The 22,937-nt window shown below is 40.5% G+C and overlaps 1 protein-coding gene across 6 annotated transcripts in view; it reads left to right on the forward strand.

The window, feature by feature from the left end:
• LOC129182357 (VPS10 domain-containing receptor SorCS1-like) overlaps positions 1–19,429 on the forward strand; it is a 161,899-nt gene extending 142,470 nt beyond the window's left edge. Inside the window, exons 19-27 of one of the 6 annotated variants that reach the window (XR_008570630.1) lie at positions 3,485–3,671; positions 4,138–4,271; positions 5,425–5,551; positions 6,984–7,096; positions 8,056–8,190; positions 12,585–12,684; positions 13,118–13,223; positions 13,694–13,847; positions 16,792–19,429. Coding sequence is in view for 4 of the 6 variants with exons in the window: in XM_054778355.1 (XP_054634330.1) it covers positions 3,485–3,671; positions 4,138–4,271; positions 5,425–5,551; positions 6,984–7,096; positions 8,056–8,190; positions 12,585–12,684; positions 13,118–13,223; positions 13,690–13,847; positions 16,753–16,814 (1,122 nt within the window). In the remaining 2 variants the exon portion in view is untranslated. Of the gene's footprint in view, positions 1–3,484; positions 3,672–4,137; positions 4,272–5,424; positions 5,552–6,983; positions 7,097–8,055; positions 8,191–12,584; positions 12,685–12,855; positions 12,956–13,117; positions 13,224–13,689; positions 13,848–16,752 lie in introns of those variants that run through there. The other 5 variants (XR_008570629.1, XM_054778357.1, XM_054778355.1 and 2 more) reach the window with 5 other exon arrangements.
• The last annotated feature ends 3,508 nt before the right edge of the window (positions 19,430–22,937 follow it).

Genomic DNA, 22,937 nt, shown 5'->3' on the forward strand with positions numbered 1-22,937 from the left:
GTCCAGGACCACAAGGCTGGCAAACAGCTTTTACCCACAGGCCATCAGGCTCCTCAACGAAGCACTCGCACACGCCGCACGCAACACACGCACACACTCATAGCACTTTATTTATTTATTTATTTGTATTATTTACTTGTATTAATGTCTCGTCTGTTGTTGTTGCTTAATTTATTGGTATATATGTTTATGTGTTTATGTTTCTTATGTTCTTATTCTTTCATTTGTTTTCTTTCTTTTCTTGGGAGAATGAACAGAATAAGATTTTCATTGCATGGTATAACTGCTGTTGTACTATGCACATGACAATAAAACTCTCTTGAATCTTGAATCTTGAATCGTATTGTGAGGGTGTGCTTGGAACGTTGTGCTTGGTTTCTCGTTTGGCAAGTCTGCAACTCACGTCTCCGAATGGGAGAGCAGAGCTGTGGTTGGTGCCAGTTGGGACCAGACTGTTTGCAGTGCGGACGGAACCTGTTGACCTCAACTGTGGCTATAATCAGAAGCCGGAAGGAATACTCTGAGGAGCTTCTCAATCCTGTTGATACACATTCCAAAGAGACTGAGGTAGGGATGTCTCGATCCGATCTTCAGGATCGGGATTAGCTACCAATCCGCTGTATTTCGTAATTCTGAGCCACACCCCAACATAGTAGATGCAGTAATGCCCCTCAAAGCTGGTTGCCACTCGACTCACGCCACCCGCAAGAAGATGAAAACGCAACACCACCATGTCGACATGTCCGTGTTGTACTGTGGTGAAGTTCATTTCACGTTGAACGTTGGATGTTCAGCTCCGTGGCTACAGCGGTAGTTCATTCTCACTGTGCCCGGACTGCTGCATCATGGTGCAGGGAGATCGCACGGGAAGTGCCGCTCTAACCGCTGGTTGATAACAGGGACCGCACAAACACTACTAAACATGTCGAAACGGTGGCGAAAACCTTGGAAACTCCTCTGTTATGGAGCTTGAATCAAAGCTAGTGGGGTTCGCTTAGTTTAGCTAGTGCGGCTGTGTGTGCGTGTGTGTGTGTCTGTGCGACTCTGCTGGATGAGTATATTTTCACTGTGTTGTGTTTTACTGCTTTAATGTAAGGACCATTTTACAATACCCACTGACAATGTGCAGGTTCTGAGTGAAAAAAGATGAGAGGCACGTTTATCTTCGCCGTTCTCAACACACACAACACATTCCGATTTTCAAAATAAGAGCGCTCTTTGTCACACAAATTGACCTATAATCACATCAAATGATTAGTCCTACCCTGAAAGTATTTAGCACACCCATTTTTTCCTATTTTATCTTTTATTGGATCATTTATTGGATTAGGAACCTGACTCACAGAGGTTTGCTACAAAAGGCAAACTATATTGTTGATCATGCTGTGTAATAAAAAAGTAAATTCAGCAATACTTTGTTTGCATTATTTGTAATGCTTTGAAGAGCTTAACCATATTAAATTCCACAAATTCATGTTTGTAACAAAAGCTTATTATTATTATTAAAACAAACAAACAAAAACAATCGGATCAGATTGGATCGGCAAGACTATAAAAAAATCGGATCGGATCCGAAGCCAAAACATGTGGAACGGGACATCCCCAGTCTGAGGATACGGAAGCAAAAATGATATCACCGCGGGCAAGATAGTCCGACTCCTCAGTGTCAAGGCCCCAGGGGTAGATGAAATCCGGCCTGAATTCCTCAAGACTCTAGATGTTTATGGTGATGACTTGGAAAAGGCATCCAACTGTGCTCTTGTCGTGTCCTTGGGGGGTGCTCCAACAATACATGTTTTGGGACCCGCTAATCCTGGCCATAGGCCTTGTATGATCTGAGCACAATCTTGGTTTGTCAAATCCTCCAGGGCTGCCCTTTGTCACTGTTCTGTACATTATTTTTATGGACAGAATTTGTAGACACAGCCAGAGGCATAGAGGGTGTCTAGTTTGGTGATCTTCAGATTTCATCTCTGGTGTTTGAAGATAATATGACCCTGATTGATTCCTCAAGCACCTCTGTGTGAGGCCATGGTTGTCAGTCAGAAAATAGTGGATTGCACGCTCCCAGTTGGGATTTAAGTCTTTCTTCAGTTGGAGGATCTCTATTATCTTGAGGCCATGTTCACAAATTATGGAAATACGGGTTTTGACAAGGGCACGCAGATTGGATATCTGCAGTAACGTGATTGATGTATTGGACTGTCGTGTGCCAGAATGCAAAGTTCTCAATTTATCAGTCAATCTCTTATTGTGACAAACTTTGTGTGGTTACCTTAAAGGACAAGTCGTTGACACAATTGGCTGAAATTAGTATCCTTTGCAAGGTGGCTGGGCTTACCCCAAGGGATAAGGTAAAGAGTAGGGAAGAGCCGGAGATTGGTTTTAGATGAGTATCCCTTACGGATAATGCATTTTTGCAGAGTACGAGCATGAAACGAGTACAGCTCGTCATTATCCATAATTGTGATGAAGGAAAATCCTCATTAACTACTTTTGTATTTAATCTTCACGCTCTGTGATTGGCCAGTCACACACAGCGACTGCCCCTCTCTTGACAGACTCCCTACAGCCAGAGAGAGTTGAAAAGGGCTCGTGTCGCGTTAGTCAGTGCCTCCACTCCGGACGGGTTTTTTTTAGGTTTTCCTCAGCTCAGCTCGTATCTAAAGCTACTTGGTAAACTTGTTTTGTTACGCATGCGGTGCATTTTACAAGACAGTCGTAAAAGGCTTGTGTTGCGTCGGTCACTGCCGGTGGTTTTTTGGGGGGGTTTTTGTCTGCTTGCTTCTAATTTGGCTGGTGATACAAAAGTCAGTTGGAAAACTTTGCTTGTAGTACTGAACGCGGTGCTTTTGAGAAAACTACAGTGATCAAGGCTGACAGATCGTTTCCCTGTGTGCCATCACTGGATGTTTGCATAAATCACCAACTTCACAAAGAGCATTAAAAAATAATTAAATAATAAAGTCTTACAGATCACTTACACACATACACAGTACACATACAGTATAGCTGAATAATACAAATATAGCAAATTCTGATCAATCCATGTCAATTTCAGACTTCAAATAATGTACCGATTTAAGCCCCACCCGTTTACATTAAACCACGCCCATGTCCGGTTTATGCCCCGCTCACTCCAAGTACAGCTATGGATACAGATAATTTAGACGGGTGAACAGATATAGATACAGATAGTGGTGTACTCGCTCATCCCTAGTAATGATCCAGAGTCATCCAACTGTGGAGGAGCTACGTCTCCCAGCTGGCGTAGGAACACATCAGGGTGGGACAGGAAGAAGTGGTTGGAGACGAGAAAACCGGGCGTCCAAGTGTAACCTGGTCTGGAATAGGTGGAACAATTGATGAATGTATAGATGGATAGATCCAATAAGAGCGCTAAATGGTCTTTGAGAAGAATGAGCGCTTACAGACTATGCATATGACTGTCTCTGTACTTGTACACTTGTCCTGTTCTTTACAGGGTGATGGGAAACGGACAAGCATTACGCTGGACTTTGGGGACGGTCACGCTCTGACTTATTCCAATCTGAGCTCAATTGAGGATGGGATCAAATACATCTACAAAACAGCTGGCATCTACCGGGTGACTGCAGTGGGGGAGAATAGCCTCGGCTCAGAGACTGCCATTCTCTACCTACACATAACATGTGAGATTTGTATCATGTTGTATTTGTGTTTACAAATGTGTATTTTAGAAGATATGTTTCCTCAAGTTTTGTGCTCATCCATTTACTTTTTTATCCCATTTGCTGAAAACTGGTGCAGCTTGTGCAGATGGTCTGTACTTTATCTCTCCACGTCTCTCTCATAAACAAGCTAGACAGAGCATTTCACATATCTCCAAGTCATTTATGCTTGATGGCCACCTGGTTTCACAAGCTGACTGATGTAGTACTTATTGAAAAGTGAGCATGATTGCTCCCAATGATCTGTCAGTTCCATGTGCCATCGTGGACCACCACAGACCAAGATGATACGGATGATAAATAAGACACAAACATTCAATACTTAACACCACATATATACAGTATATATTTAAGAAATAGTTGCATTTCTTTCCTGTGTTTGCAGTGTGTTGGATTTACATTATGACGCATATGTGTGCCTGAGTAGGTCAGCTGGAGTACATCCATCTCTCAGCTCCCTTTGTGGCTGTAAGGAATAAGGAGGTGAACCTGACAGCAGTGCTGTGGCCCAGCCAAGTGGGAACAGTAACCTATATCTGGTGGATTGGAAATAACACTGAGGTACTGTATATGTAGTGCTGAACATTGGCATTGAAGCACAGACATATCCAGCTTTTAAATTGTATTTTACTGCAAAATAATATTGAATGATAGAACAATTAGAGAATATGCTGTTTCAAGAATATAATGATTATAATTATGAAATTATACTGTATATACAGATGATGAGTGATTAAATCATTGGTAGTTGCTTGTAAAAAATTACACAATTATAATATTCTTTGATTAATTATTGGTTTCAATTTATGGTGACTACTGACTGAGATAAGGGATGAGATGAAATAGATCCTGGACCTTAGCCTGGTCTGGAGCAGGCTAACTCCACAGAATAAATCTCCATGGTAACTTATGTCAGAACTTATTCCACTTTCCAACTGTGACAATATTTGGAAAAAAAATGTGAAAGAGTGAAAGTCAAAGCGCACGTGTCAAGTCAAAGTGACGAGGGACGACTGTATTGATATGTTACAGTACACTTTGTGTTGCAGCCCTTTGGATGCAATTTTACAGATACACTTATTTGACTTCCGAACAAAGATCTATAACCTTTGCTTTAAGATGGTTGGTTTTGACCATTAAAATCCTCACCAGTGCCGTAAACACCATAAAAGAACATTTTAGAGTGAGCATAATGGGAATTAACAACAATTATGTAATAACTGAATGATGAGCAACTCCAGTATGTCAATGAAATTTAGTGGCAAGGATGAAAAGGAATACGTTTGGACGATCAACGCATATTGAAGCACTTAATATACATTCTAAGTGGCCAAGTCCACCAATCTTATTGTTTGAATGTTTTTTTCAACACCAACGTGTGCCAGATAGTGCTTTCAGCCAGTAATAAACCCCAGCAGTGTTCCTATCTTAGCTCTTGGAAGAACAAGATGGGCAGGAAGGAGTTGCTGGTGTCATACAGAGAACTCTCTGTGGGCTGTGTGTGTGTCTGTGCATTCATGTGTGCACGCATATACAGTGTATGTGTGTGTGTGTGTGTGTGTGTGTTTGTGCCAGCCGGCTTACACCTATGTAGCCGCGTGAGATGTTAACCAGCCGTTGATAAGGTTCTCTCACAGGAGCCCTGAGGTTCTGACTCTCCCTATTTCATCCCCCTCAACCCTCATCCTTCCTCTCCCTGACTTTATTTTCCCAGCAGCCCATAATCACCCTAGAGGGAAGTGTGACATCCACGTTTTCCCGGGAAGGCATAAGCACGGTGACTGTGCAGGTGTCTGTAGGGAATACTATTCTGCAGGACAGAAAGACTATCTCCGTCCATGGTGAGGATTCTGCAGCTCTTTGGGGGATTCTGTCATTGTAACAAACATGTCACCTCAGGCTGCAAAAATAAGTGCTATCATTTTAGCATTAACGCACATTAAGCATATTTGCTGCCTGGCACGGACATTGACGGGTCAAGTCCAAACAGTCCCCACAGAAAGGTCTGCTGAGAGTTGTCATAGTTCTGCAAGTCCTGGCTCTGCTTTAGGCTGGTGTGTTTGTTTACTTATTCAAGATTCTTTTTAATGCATCTCCAACAACTACATATCGTAACAACGGCCAACATCTGAGGTTCCTGTCATTTTTTACTGGTTGGTCCTTGGTTAGTGTCATTAATCTGTTCCAGAAAGTCAGTTTTTCCCATAAGAAATAATGTAAATCCAATTAATCCCTTCCAGAAATCCCAAAATATTTTTTATAGTTTTACAAATATTAATATATATAATACAAAATTTTACATGCAGAGAACAATTCAAAATACATAGAAATACATATAAATGATGAATGAAGGGATAAGGTTACTTTTACCTTCATTAAAGACGTGATTGTTGACAAAGACACAATGTGGCAGCGAGAACAACACGAACACCACCTTTGTGTTTTGCCATGATTTATTTCTTGAATTCAATCACCTCAAGCCTTTTCTTTTGATCACGACTGTAAACTAAGACAAAATGGAACCAAAGAAAGTTACAAGTTCCAGCATTTTGATAAAGAATATAATAAACACTATTGAATTCAAGAAATAAGTCATGGCAAAACACAAAGGTGGTGTTCGTGTTGTTCTCGCTGCCACTTTGTGTCTTTTGTGTCTCAACATTCATGTCTTCAATGAAGACAAAAGTTCATGTATCCCTTTCATTCATCATTTATAGGTATTTAGAATTATTGCATGCATTTAAAACTATAATTGTAAAACTATAAAAAGATGTTTTGTGTTACTATTTTTGATACTTGTGGCCTAACTGTCACAGTTCACAAAGAACTACAGAGTCAACTGCTGATTACATAATTGAGTGACAGAGCTGCCTGTTTCTATGTATTAGTACGCTAATAGGCTACTAACAAGGACGCTTTGTGATTACAAACAGATTAGGAACACAATTGGACTCACGCAGTGTATTAATAACACGACAAGACGAGCACCGTATTGTATGCTAACCGAAATATACACATAAGCTGAGGCAAAAGTTTGGCCTAAATTTTTGATGTTCACCGAAAAACATGCTAACCAGGGCGTACGTTAACGGGGGCAAGCCGATTCGCAATCATGCGTCTGTCACCACTAATGTAGATATTGTTCATGCATTAAAAAAACAGATCACAAATTTTGTTTGAATCAGATTTGAACTTTGCATGTTTGTCGCTGTACTTGAGATCTCAACATGGGGCAAACATCGAACCTTTTTGTTACGCATTCTTTCCGTCCAGAATATTTCCAATCCCATCTGCTGGCCTTTTCTTCAAATCTGGATGACCACAACCCTGATGTTCCAGAATGGAGATTGGACGTGAGCCGAGTTATCAAGAACTGTCTTATCCAGGTGAAGGTCTCAGGTCTTTTCATGGAAATTGTTACCTTTCTTTGGTGAATACTGTCAGCTGGACTGGATATCTCACCGTCCGTAATTGCAGTGACCTCCCTGAGGCTTTGCATGCACATCTGACTTTTGTGATGATAAATGACAAGCAAGAGAAGAGGGGAGGAAGGGAAAGTGTAGTTCAAGAGCATTCGGATTTCAAGGCTTGCACAAACCCGTTGAGTTCAGGGTCACACAGACTCTGGTCGTTGCAGTGTCATGCTAGACTAAATGCCACATGTGACACGCCCACAAGGGGCACTTGCAGGTCAGTGCTTTGCAGCTTGAGACAAGTTAGGAAGAGATTTTACTTTATTAATTGGCTGCTAGCTGCGACATCCTTATCTCACTAATACAGTACATTTTAATAGTATGGATCAAACATCACCTGTCATATTATATCGGTAAATTTTGATCCTGCAACATTCCAAATAGAGGCTAAAAATATCCAAACACACATTTCCTTTTGCAGCAAATGTCTCTGCATCGTTATTTGTCATTAGCGTCACTTTTTCATGACACCTACACCTGGAAGGCAGAATACCCACACAAACCCCAGATGAAAAGACACGTGCAACATGTTCTACAGCAAATCTTTGTCACGCTGGGACAAAAATGACTGAAATGAGCGAATGACAGTGAGTGCAACAATGAGCGCAATGCTTTTTCAAAGGTTTTAACTACAGAATAAATATGATGCTTTATGTGAATGAGACTCTGGTATCATTTTCAAGTTTTCACTTTTTTTAGTCCATGGATATATGAGACGATATCTATACTAAGCAATAAAATAATTTAATTTTGGAGGGGAAATCAAATGAATGTGTGTTTATAGTTGTTCTTGTGCAGATCATGAGCTGAAACCTGCAAATGCACTACCAACGTAAGTATTCTTCACTTCTGTTCTACGTGTCCTCCACCAGGCCACAGATGTGAGTGGGGATCAGCTCCTGGTCACGGTCCTCCCAGGCTTGCCTACAACAGCGGAGCTTTTCCTCTTGCTTGACAAACAGTCCATTGAAGCGAAAGCAGAGAAGAACGCTGCTCATTTGAACGAAGTAAGAATAGTGTACAGAATCAGCTACTGATTCCTTGTTTTTCCTCACCCTTGACAGTAATTCTGCAGGTGGATTGATTTCTTCTTCTTTTCACCCTCTTCAGTTGGAAGTGTTCTTTTCTTGACGCAGTTGTTGTCAATCATAGGCTACAGGGTGCCTTTTCAGCCCTGCAACCAATTGTGCATTGGAAAATAATGACAAACATGACTTCCACCTTCCTCCAGTAGATGTCAGTCGTGGTCCACTGGATCATGTCTACTCTTAACTTACCTGTGGAACCTTTTCATTGGACTCATCATTACATCCAGGCAGGGAAAGAAACGTATCAGGGAGAATGATTTCAAATATCTCCTCTCCTCCATCCTACGGAAACCAAAAAGGGTGACAGATACTGTGATTGATCAACTCGCTAAATAATTTCTGGCTGAGGGTAGGCTAAAGTAACTTTCTCACATTCAAATAATTGATATTATATTATATTTGAGCCACTCTCTGTGGAAAGAATTTAATGGGTGTGAGTGAAACAGGAACATGCAAGGGAAATCAATGTGGTTAGGCTCCCCCAACTATCACATGGTCAACCATATGGAAAGGTTCTTTTTGTTCCATCTGGCCAGTCATAAATCTTGATTCACTCTGTATTGTAATTTATAGATAGATTTACCGCCCTTGATACCCAACGAGACTAGGAAAGGACGTTCATTAAATCTGCTGGAAAATGTGAAGGACCACAGGAATTACTCTGAGAAGTAGTCGCCACTAAGACTTGTTTTAAAGTGTGTGAATGGAAGACAGAAAAACAGGAAAGATAAACATATTTTGTCATTATTAGGACTTGGGCTTTAGGCATCGGACATATCAATCTATTGCTTTATAGCAAAGTTTTAAACTTTTTCAGTCCATATGTTTACTCGCCAGTCTTGACAGGAGAGATCGAGTGAGGCTGAATTATTATTTGCTGATTGTATTTACTTGATTTTATTGATTTTATTAAGTTTTACAAAGACAAGACCAGTCCATAATTTTTAACGTACTTTTCTTTTAGCAGAGGGAGGTTTAACAAAACTTTATTTTACAAGAAGATCAGTAATTAAACAGCCACATGCTTTCTGCAAACCCAAAGCAAGCTCGCCTTGAGCACAAACAGAATGCAGAAGCCACTTAAGACCGCAAAAATGGATGACAGTCCAAATTGTCCATCAATTCTTAAAAATAAAATTCCACCCATATTTTCCGAGCTTCACTAAACCCTTCAATGATAAGCTAAGATATTATATGCCTCTATTAGTCCCACAAGGGGAAACTCCAGGTTTACAGCAGTAAAAGTACAAGAGTACACAACAGCATAGAAAGTGCAAAATCAAGGTAATACAAATGAAGAAGTTACATACACTATTTACAGCAGTGTACATGTTGATCAAGCCACAGGTTTATTGCATGGTTAATTGCATGGATATTGCATAGTTCATTGAACGGTTTATTGCACGGTTATTGCACAGTTATACAGGATTTTTTGGAGCACTGTTTGTTATGGAGTCTGACAGCTGCAGAAAGGTAAAACCTGCTATACCTCTCCTTCACACACTTTTGAATGCTGAGACAACATCTGCACTACTGCCCTTCTCCATTTGGTCTCTCCTGGTTAGCCAAATTGCTGACTTGGCAGAACCTGATCAGTGTGTAGAAGCTCTTTTTTTGGGGGGGTAAGGGGGTTGTGCTGTGTAGCTATTTCTCCATGTGCAAGCCTCCACTGGAGAGTAGAGAAAGAAAACATTTAGCAAAGATTATAAGTCCATTTGAATTTCCATCCATTCATTTTCAATACCTGGAGCCTATCGCAGCTGGGTCGCCAGCCAAATCGCAGAGCAAACAACCATTCACATGGACAATTTAGAGTCTTTTATGAACCTAACATTAGGAATGAGCCGGATACTCGTTATAAATGTCTTTCCTTTAAATGGATTTTTGTCTTATTCCATGAAGTCACCATAAAACAGGCGTGCCACCTACAATATAAGAATTTTGTTAGTTTGTCTTTGGCAGTACACAGACAGTCTGCCTGCCTGCCTGTATGGCTATCATACTACATTTTATACACAATCGTGTTCAAATAGTACACCCCTCTCAATACGTTGCAATTAATGTATGCGGTGCATTTCACAAGACAACTCGTGCGTCAGGCGGGGTTTTTTTTGTCTGCCTGCTTATAATTTGGCTGGTGATATAAATTTGGAAAATTTTGTTTGTAGTACTGAACGCGCTGCTTTTGAGGAAGCTACAATGAACAAGGCTGAAAGATTACTTCCCTCTTTGCCATCAATGGATGTTTGCATGAATCACCAACTTCACACAGATCATTAAAAAATAATTAAATAATAAACTTCTGATCAATCCATGTCAATTTCAGACTTAAAATAATGTACCAATTTAAACCCTGCACATTTCCAGTCAAACCACGCCCATTTTCGGTTCCTGACACGCCCACTCCGAGTACAGCTACAGCTACGGATAATTTAGATGGTTAAATAGATACAGATACGGATACAGATACAGATACAGATACAGATACGGATACGGAAACGGATACAGATACAGATACAGATACAGATACAGATACAGATACAGATACAGATACAGATACAGATAGTGGTGTACTCGCTCATCTCTACCTAGCATGCATATTTTTGGGATGTGGGAGGAAGCTCGAGTACCCAGAAGAACTCCACACAGAGATTCAAATCCACAATTTCCTCACTGTGCAGCCAACATGTTGCCACTTGTGTTTGTGAAATGTGTATTTGAAGATGCACAGAAGGGGTGAGAGAAAGTGTGGTTAGACGAGACTAAAATGGAACTCTTTGGCATCAACTCAACTCGACATGTTTGGAGGCAGAGAAATGTGGAAAAGTGATCATCAAGAACACCATTCCCACTGTCTAACATGGAGCTGACAGCATTCTCTTCGGAACGGTTTCTCTACCGAGGGTACAGGAAGACTTTACCGCATTGAGTGACCAATCCCGTATAATCTTGGATATTCCAAACTCCTGGCCCCAGCCATGTGGCTCCAGCAAGCCTGACAATGACCAAAAAATGTCAAGCCAAGGCAAAGAAGGAGTGGCTCATGATGACACTGGAGTGGCCTAGCCAGTCTCCAGATCTTAATCCCATTATAAAACTCACCAAAATACCTTCTGAGATGTGCACAACCATGGTGATCAACAAGAAAAACTGTCTGGCCTCTGTGCTTGCCAACAAAGGTTTCTCTACCGAGCACTAAGCCATGTTTTGCTTGGGTATCAAATCATTATTTTACATGATCAAATACAAATTCATATATAACGTTTATAAAAAACATTCTGGATTTTGTTGATATTCTTCAATCAAATAATAATCCCCCCCCCCACACACACACTTTGCATGCATTGCTGCAGACTAATACACATAAACAGGAGAAGTGTATTTGAAGGGACTTTGTAACTTTAGCTGACAAATAATGCAGAGTAACCCAATTGCTGCAAAACTTTCAAATCCGTGCTTGTATGGGTTTTTTCCGGGTATTCCGACTTCCTGCCGCAGTCAAATACACGTACATGCGCACGTTAAGGTTAAGTCAAGTTGGTAAATTGCCTGTATAGTTGTGAATGTTGCTGTGAATGGTTGTCTCTATGTGTAAGTCTGTGACTGACTTGATTATCACGCTGTAGCCCTGTGGGTCAGCTGGAATACCGCTTACTCTTGACCGTAAACAGCTTGGCTTTTATAGACCATGAATGGATGGACTGAATGTTACATTTGTCTTCACTAAATTTGGAAAAGCTATTTTTTTCCCACAAACTCGCAAAAGAGACTTAACATGCTCCAAAGTAGAGCTGCAACAATTAATCAACAGATCAATAATTAAGTGGTTATTCAGTTAATCTGCACCTATTTTGGTGTTTTATTAATTGTTTTTTGGGGGTTTTAAGATGTAAATATCTTCTCATTTCAGCCTCTCAAATGTGATTTTTGTAAATAATATCCTTAGTCATCAATGGAAGCAGAGCTGTGACCTTCATCTTTTAGGCAAAACAAGATATCCGCACATCAGCTTTGACTTTGGGGAAAAGTGCTGGACATTTTTGCCTTTTGTTGCGGACCAAACCACTAACTGTTTGTGTTTGGTTAATATTGATTTGATCCCACTAGGGCCTAACCGATTACTCCAGTAATCAAAACAACAAGTTTCAGATTAATGGACTAAGAAAATAATTGTTAGTTGCAGCCCTACTCAACAATAAAGAAGAAATGCAGTCTTAAATGTAAAGGAAATATCAGAAATTAGATGTCAGATATAAAAGTACAGTATTTCTGAACGAAATTCATAAACCATGTTTCATTTTGTCTCCCAACAGTTGTCTGAAATTATGCTGAGTGCCTTGAATCAAAACCTGGTTAAGTTTACTCTCCGGCCTGGGGTCCAGGTCACAGTCTTTGCAGCACACCTGTCAGCAGGTAACGCCACAGACACTACTTTTGGGGAGGGTGGGGACTTTCTGCTTGTTAGTGTGAGTCTCCCGAATGGAAAATCCAACCTACACACAGTGGATAGGAATAATATAATCCTGTTTGCTGCCCCTATTTACTAATAATCCCAACTCTGTCTGATTGGCTCCCACCGTTTAGCAACACAGAGACTTTCAGAGAGTGAGCTTCATAGCAAGTGTGTGTGCCTGTGCCTATTGGGGATGCTGCAACTTTCCGAAAGAGACTAATATGATTAAGTGTAAGAGAAGTATATTCCGCTGAATATACTAATATTCCATTATTAACATAGCTGTTACTCATGCTACTCAATGCTGACAGTATGATTTAGTTAGGTGGAAACAAAGTGGATATGGTTGTGACATTTACGACGTCTACGCCTTGTCTTCTCTTATCTCTGCAGCGCCCCTAGTGGACAGCAACGAGAACCACAGTACCTCTGCCATGCTAATGCTGCTATCAGTTGTGGTTGCGGGTTTAGCTGTATTTGTCATCTACAAATTCAAGAGGTAAAATATTCATGAAATATCCTGTTTGTAAAGATTTCACATGAGAAGGAGGTAAAAGGTGTACGGGGTTTGGGGATCATCTTACAGCTCGCACATCGTCTTTTGTCTGGTCATTTGTTTCAAAAGAAATGTCAGTCAGTCGCTGTTGTTTATTGATAGGAAGCCCTTTGAATGTAGGCAGTTGACCTTTCTAAAATGTGAAGATATTTCTTTTCACCAAGGTGTTGTTTGCAAGGGAATAGGGCAGGAAGGGTCAAAGAAAAGAGCAAAACCTTTCACCAGTGATTACTGATTCACATCACGATATACTGTAGGTTGAATGATGTTAGAAAAGTAAACAGTGGCAGCTGTGCACATATGCAGGGCATCTCCAAAGGTGAATTTGATCTCGTCGTGGCCCCGCTTTAGTTCTTTCAGTTAGGCTGCGCCCTTCATCCATTTGCCTCAATGTAAATCTTTTCTCAAGGAAGATCCCAGGCCTCAACGTCTATGCGCAGATGCAGAACGAAAAGGAACAAGAAATGATGAGTCCAGCTAATCCAATAGAAGCCACGGCCAGCTCCCGGCAGGACTTGGTTCATTCTTTGGAGACTCTGGACACAGCATTTAACTCACAGCCCATCGGTAAACACACCATTTCTCACACTGAATGTTGTTGTCATGTGTCACTCGTGGTGATCATGTACAGTTGCACTCAAAATTATTCAACACTCATTGTCAGTTTGCTTGTTTGCGTGTACCTGTACTGTATAAGCGTCTAAACGTCCGGCAGTTTGCAATAAACCAACAACCCAAAAGCAATTTAAATATCTCAAAACACCTAAGATGACGCACGTGCAGTACAGTAGATCCCAGCTTTTCACGTTAGTTACGTTCCACGCCTACGGGTGAATGGTGAAAATCCGCGAGGAACTGATACGCCCATAAAAATGTCTCTTTCTGGCAAACCCTCCAAACCTTCCTGCTAGCTTGACGTTGGCATTCTCCTCTGATTTCGAATTAATATTTCCAATAAAAGTGACTGTTGCAATTGTTTGATTGGATTCAGCCCCAGAACCCCTACCCTTCTCTCTTCAATTGCCGTTGCTCACTAGAAACGGATGCTAACATATCATATGCACAATCAGGATTTAAGGTTTAATATGTCTAAGACACTTATCAAATGCATTTCAATTATAAACTGTATAGGTGCTCACCACTTAAGAATGCTATCATTGGCTAGCGCATCTTAAGCAAAATGTGAGATCTCAACGCTTGACTAAAAAATATTATCAGTGAAGCCTGATGACATAAAAATGAAAAATGGTGGGCTTTTTTTTAACAGTGGTGCATGTATACCGTACATGTGACCTGTATCATCACATATTTATACATTTTTACCCACTTAGGGTGAATGAAATGTGTTTTGTGTGGACAAAAACGGCCTGGGGTTGAATGATTCAGAGTGCAGCTGTACTTGTTATGTCATAAATCTCATCGCGTGTTTTTTGTTCTATGTTTTTTAGAAGTTAAACGGTCCGCTCCGGGAGAGCATGGAGACTAAAAAAGTATGACCTCCATTTGTGGACAAAAAAGCTGCGCAGTGTTTTTGCATTTTCTGAGGCATTAAGACTCAGGCGTATATTTCCAATAGGTTTTCTCAAGTCTTTCAGTTCAATTTACCTTTCTCGAAAACCCACACCCTCCCTTGGTTACTGTCCGTCAAGCTTTTGGTACTAACATGTCCCTTCCTCTGTCAGCACTCCATGGAGAACAGAGGACAATGGTATTAAGGAGCACTGTTACTGTAAGGATGGGCACGTCTCAAGTTACAATTATAACCACAAAAAAACAATGAGCCATTGGCTTACTGTATATGAGGCTACATTCAGTCGCAGTAAAATATTGATAGCTGTTATGTCGGATACGTTTTACTCTCATTAGCTAACAAAAACAGTATGCCGTTATTTTACCACCTTGTGCCCATCTTTCGTTCGCTTCCACATCGTGTCTTTGTCAACAATCATGTCTTCGATGAAGGTAAAAGTAACCTTAAATGTCCATTTATCCTTCTTCATTTAAATGGGTTTAGAATTGTTTCATGTGTGTAAAAGTATAGTTGTAAAACTATAAAAATGTGTTTTGTGTTAACATTTGTGACTTTCTGGAACGGCTTTATTGGATTTACATTATTTCTGTGATGGGAAAAATGCATTTGGTTAGAATACGCTTTGGTGAGAGTTGGACCTTCTGGGAGGGATTAATGACGCTAACCAAGGTTTCACTGTAATACCGTTTCATAACAAGGAAGCAGTAGCAGAAATCTGATTATACACAGACTACAAATATATGTTGCCCTTATCTTTAATCAAGAGCAGATTCTTTTATCATTTATAGAGAGGACAAACAGAAATACATCACATAAAGCAAGGATTCTCAAACTGGGGTCCTGATACCAGGAAATGTCAGAGCACTTCATGTTTCCTTCTGCTGACAATCTTTGGAGAGATGCAGATTCCATTTTCCAACAGGACTTGGCTCCTGTCCACACTGCCAAAGTTACCAAAATTGGTTCAAGGACGATAGTGTTGCCAAACTAGCTGGCTATGGGGACACCACACCCACCAATCCATTCCATTCCGTTACACCTGTGCAGTGCCGCAGGGGGTTGGGTAGCTATTACTATCACTGTTTTTGATCACATCCGGTAATGAAGTGTCCGCAAAAAGATTGCATCCATAACATTAGCAACGTCATGCGTCATTATTATTTTTGGCTAATTTGAGCAGTGGCCTGAGCTCTGTAAGCATATTTTAACAAGCAATCACGCCTGAATTAATGTGCTGAAAGCTTGGTGTTTGGACAAACACATTTTACGGCACATAAAATGCAGTATCTGTCACCTCTTGAGTATTGGAAAATGTCACAAGTTCTGTTAGCTCAGCATTATTGGTGTCCAACATGTCCGTCTCCATCTTCCTGTATAATATACTGCCAGGTGGTTAATGGACATTCAGGTGATAATTCAGGCCTTTCAGCTCGATGGCTAACAATCACATCTTCAATGAGTGGAAAAATAACCTTAAACGTTCATTTTCACCTTTCATTTGTCATTTATATGCATCTATAATCATTTTCTGCATGTAAAACTAACAAAAAAACCCTGTTTTGTGTTAATATTTTTGAGAATTGTGGCGTAACTGCGTTAGTTAGCAATGAACTACAGTCACACCATATTGTATACTAGCCAGAAAATGTACCCAAACTGAGGCAAAATTTTGGTTTACATTTTGGATGTTAACTGAAAAACGCACTAACCGAGGCGTACGCTAACCAAAATTCCACTGTGCCAGATATGCTTTTCATATGTCGGAATCTGCTCTTAACTAAACGGTTATCGTTGGGTTTTTCACCTTGTTCACGTGTGCTAACCCCTCCCTGACCCTGTGTGTATTATCCCTGAACGTAATCACCCCAGACACGCTATCATGTACATTCTCTAGCACACAAAACAATCTCATTCACCTTTGTACTGCTTTGTTTCCCCTAGGATGTAAGAAACCTCATGTTCATGTGAAATTCTCCACAGAACTCCCCACGTATGTTGTCTAAACTTTGGACTGGACCACCACATCGTTTTATAAATCATTTGGGACGCTATGGTTTTGAGCTTTATACCTGTGCATGTTGTTTACACACTAGAAGAAACTATGGACACATTATCGTTTCCTTTAAACATGCTGTATATCATATGACACGTTTTTACCGAGTCATCTACTGAGAGAAGTCATCACCACGATGCTGAGTTCAATGACAGCATGATGGAAAAGGGTGACAGACGTTAAGAAGTAATGTTATGGTTTTGCCTACATGTACACAATTTCTTTATATGATATGAGAAGCAAATAGCAGCAGTATATATAAAAACAGTGTATTATTTATTCATATAAATATGCATTTGTTATTGACGTGAATTACACCTAATTTGTAAAATATGACTGTCAATATATGTTAATAATGTATGTATTTCAATAACAAGTGTTATCCAAAACGGAAATGTTGCTATTCACTATGAATAAGGTACTTTACAACCTCCAGTATTTCTTGGAAAGCAAAGTTATGGCACAATATACATTTTCTATTGAAATTGTAACTTATTCACGGTGGGGTTAGTTTTTTTTCTTTATTTTTTTTATTCATTTTCTTTTTAAGCTCACGCTTCCGGTAATGCATATAATACTTAACGATTTTTAAATGTAAGATACAGCACATATTCCTGCAGGCTATATGAATGGTTCGCTTGTTCCGTCTGGAACTCGTTTTGACCATGGACGCAGAATCTTGGATATTATGCACATCCTCTCAGATAACTCGTTTTGGTAGGAGAAGCAGGGCAGGATATTTCCGGAAAGATAAAACGAAATTTTCTGCATACCCTTTCATATCAGTAGTTAAAACCCTGAGAGGATTTTTTTTTTATTTTTATTTTTTGCTTTCAAATGTTTATGTACCGGAATTTCTGGTGTATTAGACTGTTTTTGGCGCGCACAAGTCCGTGAGGACCAGGCAGCTCTTTATTTGACAGTAGCCAGTCATGAGCTATGAAAAAACCCACAACACATTGGTGATTGCACGAGGTCATTAGATAGACAGACAGACAGACAGACAGACAGACAGACAGACAGATAGCATTTCATTGGAGGACAAGCAGCATAGAAAATGGATGGATGGCTGCCGAAGCCCTGCAATGCTGCCTCTGTCCAGCAGAGGAGCCCAGAGGGAGGCTGACGTCATTACAGCGCCCCTACAGGCACCATTAAAATGCTTTGCTTGGATGAAATGCATTTTGGGAAAAGTTAAAATAGTTTTTTTTATTTATTTTTATTTTAAACTTGTATTGGTACCTGTATTGTATATTTCCTCGCTACTTTTTGAGTGTTAAGATGCTGCGTGATGATTTTTCTGTTCTTTGTAAGATGACACCGTGAGTCAGACTGTCATATTGAGTCATGACCTGCTGCAATTTCCAATGGGTTGACAAGCTCGCTGTGAGTTCACTGATAGCTTGTGGTTGGCTCCTGCCAAAGAAAGACCTGGCGCTTCCTCACTGACTCGCGAGCGACACAGTCTTTAAACGATTAGTAGTAGTTCTGAAGCAAAGGAGATGTCACGAGATTAGAACTTAGCCATAAATTAGCCGCACCGCTGTATAAGCCGCAGGGTTCAAAGTTTAAAACAAAGGTAGCGGTTTATACACAGGAAATTACGATATATATCATATTATATGCCTTTGTTTTTTTGACTGAATTGAAATGTTTAGGTTTCTATTTTTTGGTAGCTACAAATTGGAACAAATCAAAGGTCGAAGGCTTATGTTCAACTGACAAGGACGGGGGGGGTGATTGTAAGGGCCCATGACTCATAGGGCCCAAGAAAATAGCAAAACATTAACAACTGTTGTTGGTGGGCCCCATATCCCTGAGAGTTTCTATTCAGAATGTGTTATGTGCGCCATTCACAGGGCAGGCATTGCTTTCATTTCAATGTATCAAAAGCTTAATTTTGGTTCATTAACACTTTAAATATTTTAAATTATCGATAACCGCTTAGCCCAATTTTGAGGCCCAATTCCAAAATAATGGAGAGAGAAGGACTCTCACCTGCCCTCAACACAAGACAGAGGAAATGACTCACCCAGATAAGATCAGGAGGTTGGTTGTTATAAGCGCCTACCAGGTGAAGGCCAGTCTGTGCAGACAGGAAGTGCTGTTACGAGAAACGACGTCGGTCTCCTTGTTATGATACATTGTAATGTGACAGAACCCAAGCGTGTGCTAACCGGCCCTCTCTCTTAGTGCTACACTCTTTTTCACCATCTCCGCCCCCCTGCAGAATTAGTAAGATTATTTTTTTAGAGAAATACTACTAATAATAATAAAAAATACATTTATAAATAAACTGTACAGCTTTTGTATAAGAACAAATGTTAAGGTGTAATGTTTTGTTTCAATCAACTGTGCTGTGTGTAATTGTTTGATGCATTTACAATCATATTTATTAAATGGGAAGAACTCCGTTAACTGTGTTTTTCTTTTCCTGCAGTGATTATTATGGATTTGGAAAAGTAATGTCTGTCATTAAACCTGTTAGGCTCCATTTGCCTCCTGGGTAGCGCAGCAAAGTAACACTGTAGCTAATTGTGAATAAAATCTTGGTTGGTAAAAATGAAGTTGGGCACATTTATGTTTAATGTGTCGATGTGTCTTATTTATCGTAGAGAGAGGGGTGGGATATGCAGCAAAAAATAGTGAGAATGTCCAGTTCTTCACCTGTTTGTGTAGCTCTGCATGGGCCAGATAGGCATCGGGTGCAAAAATGGCAGGGCTCTAGTCATGGGAGCTGGCTGGAGAACCTGGGGATGAGCTGGGAGAGAAAGAGCAAGATACAGCGGCAACTTCATCGCCTGTTTGTGCAGTGCGGATTCGGTCTTATCTTATTTACCACGACATACGGTCAATTTATTTTACAGTTACTCTGACTTAGGCGGTTGCTTCGGTCACGTTAAGAGGTTTTCCCACTGAGGCTGCAGAACAGCTTGCCAGGCCAATGAGGATAATGAAAGCACGATTCAACCACAAAAATGACAGCAGCTATGGATTTTGTTTTGTTTTTCTTATTTCCAGGCACGCTAATGCACCAAGCTAATGTGTGGCTGTTTGTTGGAAGTTCTGAATTGTTTCGTTTTTCATATCCAGAACGTTCCACGGTGGCACTGAAGAGGCTCTTCTAGAAGGTGTTGCTATTCCCATCCAATTACGACTTTAATTTGATCATTTGCTTTTCATCATTTTATACATTGCTTTTATAGTACAGACACTGACAAATCACTGACTCTCGATTTGACTGGCAAATCGAAATCATCCAATCTGTTCTGATAAAGCAGTGATACAGAGAAAAGACACGGTTCCCTGGCGAAATGGGGCAGACAGAGAGAGAAGAAAGGAAAAAAAAAAAGCGCTCAGACCTGAATGTCCGTGAAGAGTATGTCATTTGGCTCTCCTGTGCATTCTGCGAGCTCTTAATATGAATTGCTATTGGGAAATCTTGATGTCATTAAAAGGGATTCTCAGCAGGGAAATCAACCTCCTGCAGCTATGAAGGAAGCCTCCTGCACAAAAAAAGAGCAAAACCCTATTTTTAGTTGTTCGCTGCAAAAAAGACAATGTATCCATTCGATTTAGAGTGCCTTGTCATTGTGTTGACTTATCACAGGCACTCACATACATACTAATGTTGTATCCAGACAAGGCTTAAGAATTGATCTGCGTTTGATATGGAGATGCAGCATAAGCACACCATATCAGCCGTGCATTTGCATTCTGCTGATCGCTCCATAATTCACAGAGGGGATTTTTTTCTGCACGCTTTCTTTTTGGAATGCATGAAGCAAGTGAGAATAATATTTTGTTTTGACTGCAAATGGCAGATTGAAGCTAACAATAAATAAACGAGGAGAATTTAGTACAGGAGCAAAGCAAGCATAATGTGTACATACTGTATGTAATACATATACATACACACAAATATACACTCGCGGTCAAAACCTTAAAACCAGTTGAAAAATTGCAAGAATTTACATTTTGTTTGATCTTAAAGTCATCCAAAATGTTTAAACATGGATGAAGTAAAAAAAAAGCGTGAAAGTGTTTTTTTCGTGAAATACATATACATTTTATAGATGTTAGTCAATTCATTTTCAAGATAATAAGCTTTAAAGATAGTCCCTACGCTCTGGAGCTGTGATGTCATACCAGTGACCATGCGAGTGTGGAAAGGGCCAACAAAGTGTTCGTTATGCTCGGTGCATTCCAACGATGACTGGTTTGAGGAAGTTTCCAGTATTGCCAAAGCTGGGATGCAAGGTAAGACTGAAGCCTTCTGTGCCTACCATAAAATATCCCTCTTGTACGTCCGACAAGGAAAACCCGTCTCAGCTTAAGAGGCCGAGACCGACAGCCAGTCCACTGGAACCTTTGGCATCAACGCCTAATACTAAACCAAATCGAAGGGCTTAATTTTGTGTTTCAAATTGTAAAATGTTGGCTAAATTAAACGCCGCGTTGTTGTAATTAGATCTGTCGATCCCTGGTTCAAATTGATATGGCTATAAAGACGATTCTCTGCACTCCAGTTTTTGTTGCTTAATCAGCCAGGGGCATTTCGTCTTTATAGTCAGCAAAAAACCTGACGTCAGACTATGATCACTGTTAGTTTCAGAGCTGGTCGTGTATGTTGCGTCAATGTGGTCTGTCATTTTTAAATTGAATCGCTCCTCAAATAAGAGCTCTATACCAAGTTGACGAAACCCACCGACTTTGAAATGAAATTGCTACAACATTTTGGAACCTGTTTACATACAGGTGGGGAGGTACTCCACATGTTCCCAGTATGTTTAAAAAAAAATCTGTTTGGAATAGCCTTTAAGGAGGTTCTGAATTGAGCTTCAAATTGCAAAAAGGAAAAATGGGAGTGAGACCAAAAATGTTTTGAGTAAGAAATTTATTGTGCAGTAAGACGCAGTAAGTAACAAAAAAGTCAAATGGTAGACACAGAAAAATGTCACTGGCCCTGAGCCAGAGGATCCCATTGGCTGTCTGTCAAGACACAGGGCGGTCCTCGGCCCAAATGAAGGTTGTTACTGGTGCCAAGTGCAGTCTAATAACCATTAGATGGCATCTGCGAGAGAAGGGTTTTAAGAACAAAAAAAACCATTATATGGTGGAAGAAAGTTATATTCTCTGATCAGAAAAATTTTGACAAAGAGACAATGATAAGAGATCCCACCTGAGATGTTTTCCACATGGAACAGTGGAGGGGGCGCCTGATCTGGGGTGCTTTTTCCTTCAATTGAACAATGGAGCTTCAGGTTGTGCAGGAGCGTCAAACGACAGCTGGCTATGTGAAGTTGTTGCAGGGGGAAGGAATCCCTCGTGACTGTGTGGTAATGACAAAGCTGCAGCTCACGATGTCTGCCTGACCAAGGACTTTGTCCAGAAGAATAAGGTCATCTTTTTTTTGACCATCCTGTGTGTTCCCCTGATCTAAATGTAATTGAGAACATTTGGGGATGGATGGAAAGGGAAGTTTATATAAATGGACATCAATTCCAGACAGTGGATGTCCAATGTGAAGCCATCTTCACCACTTGGAGCAACATTCCCACTATCCTCCTGGAAACACGAGTATCAAGCTTGCCCAAACCAACCTCCTTAAGCTCCAACGGTGGAAAGTGTAAGTTCTTGCAATTTTTCAACTGATCTTAACATTTTGATCAGGAGTGTATACTCTGTCCTATACTGGTCTGCTTTTAGGCAGGCTGACACCAGGCCATTTTCCAAAAGTCTTTGCCTCACTGTGCGTGTGCCTGCTAGCAGTATCACAACAACTGATACTCTCTCCTTGAAGTTCCTGATGATGGGATGATTGGTTGATTGAGGTACAATCTTACCAGCAGCAATATGCTTGCCTGTGAAGCTCTTTTTTAAGCAATGATGGCTGCATGTGTTTCCCTGCAGATAACAGAAGAAGAACAAAGATACCAAGCACCACCCTCCTTTTAAAACCCCCAGTCTTTTAGTCTCAGACAGAGTCATCTCCAGCTGTTGTCTTGTCAACACTCTCACCTATGTTAAACAGAGAATCACTAGCATGATGTCAGCTGCTCCTTTTGTGGCA

This window comes from Dunckerocampus dactyliophorus, chromosome 6, assembly GCF_027744805.1.
Source record: "Dunckerocampus dactyliophorus isolate RoL2022-P2 chromosome 6, RoL_Ddac_1.1, whole genome shotgun sequence".
Lineage (NCBI taxonomy): Eukaryota > Metazoa > Chordata > Actinopteri > Syngnathiformes > Syngnathidae > Dunckerocampus > Dunckerocampus dactyliophorus.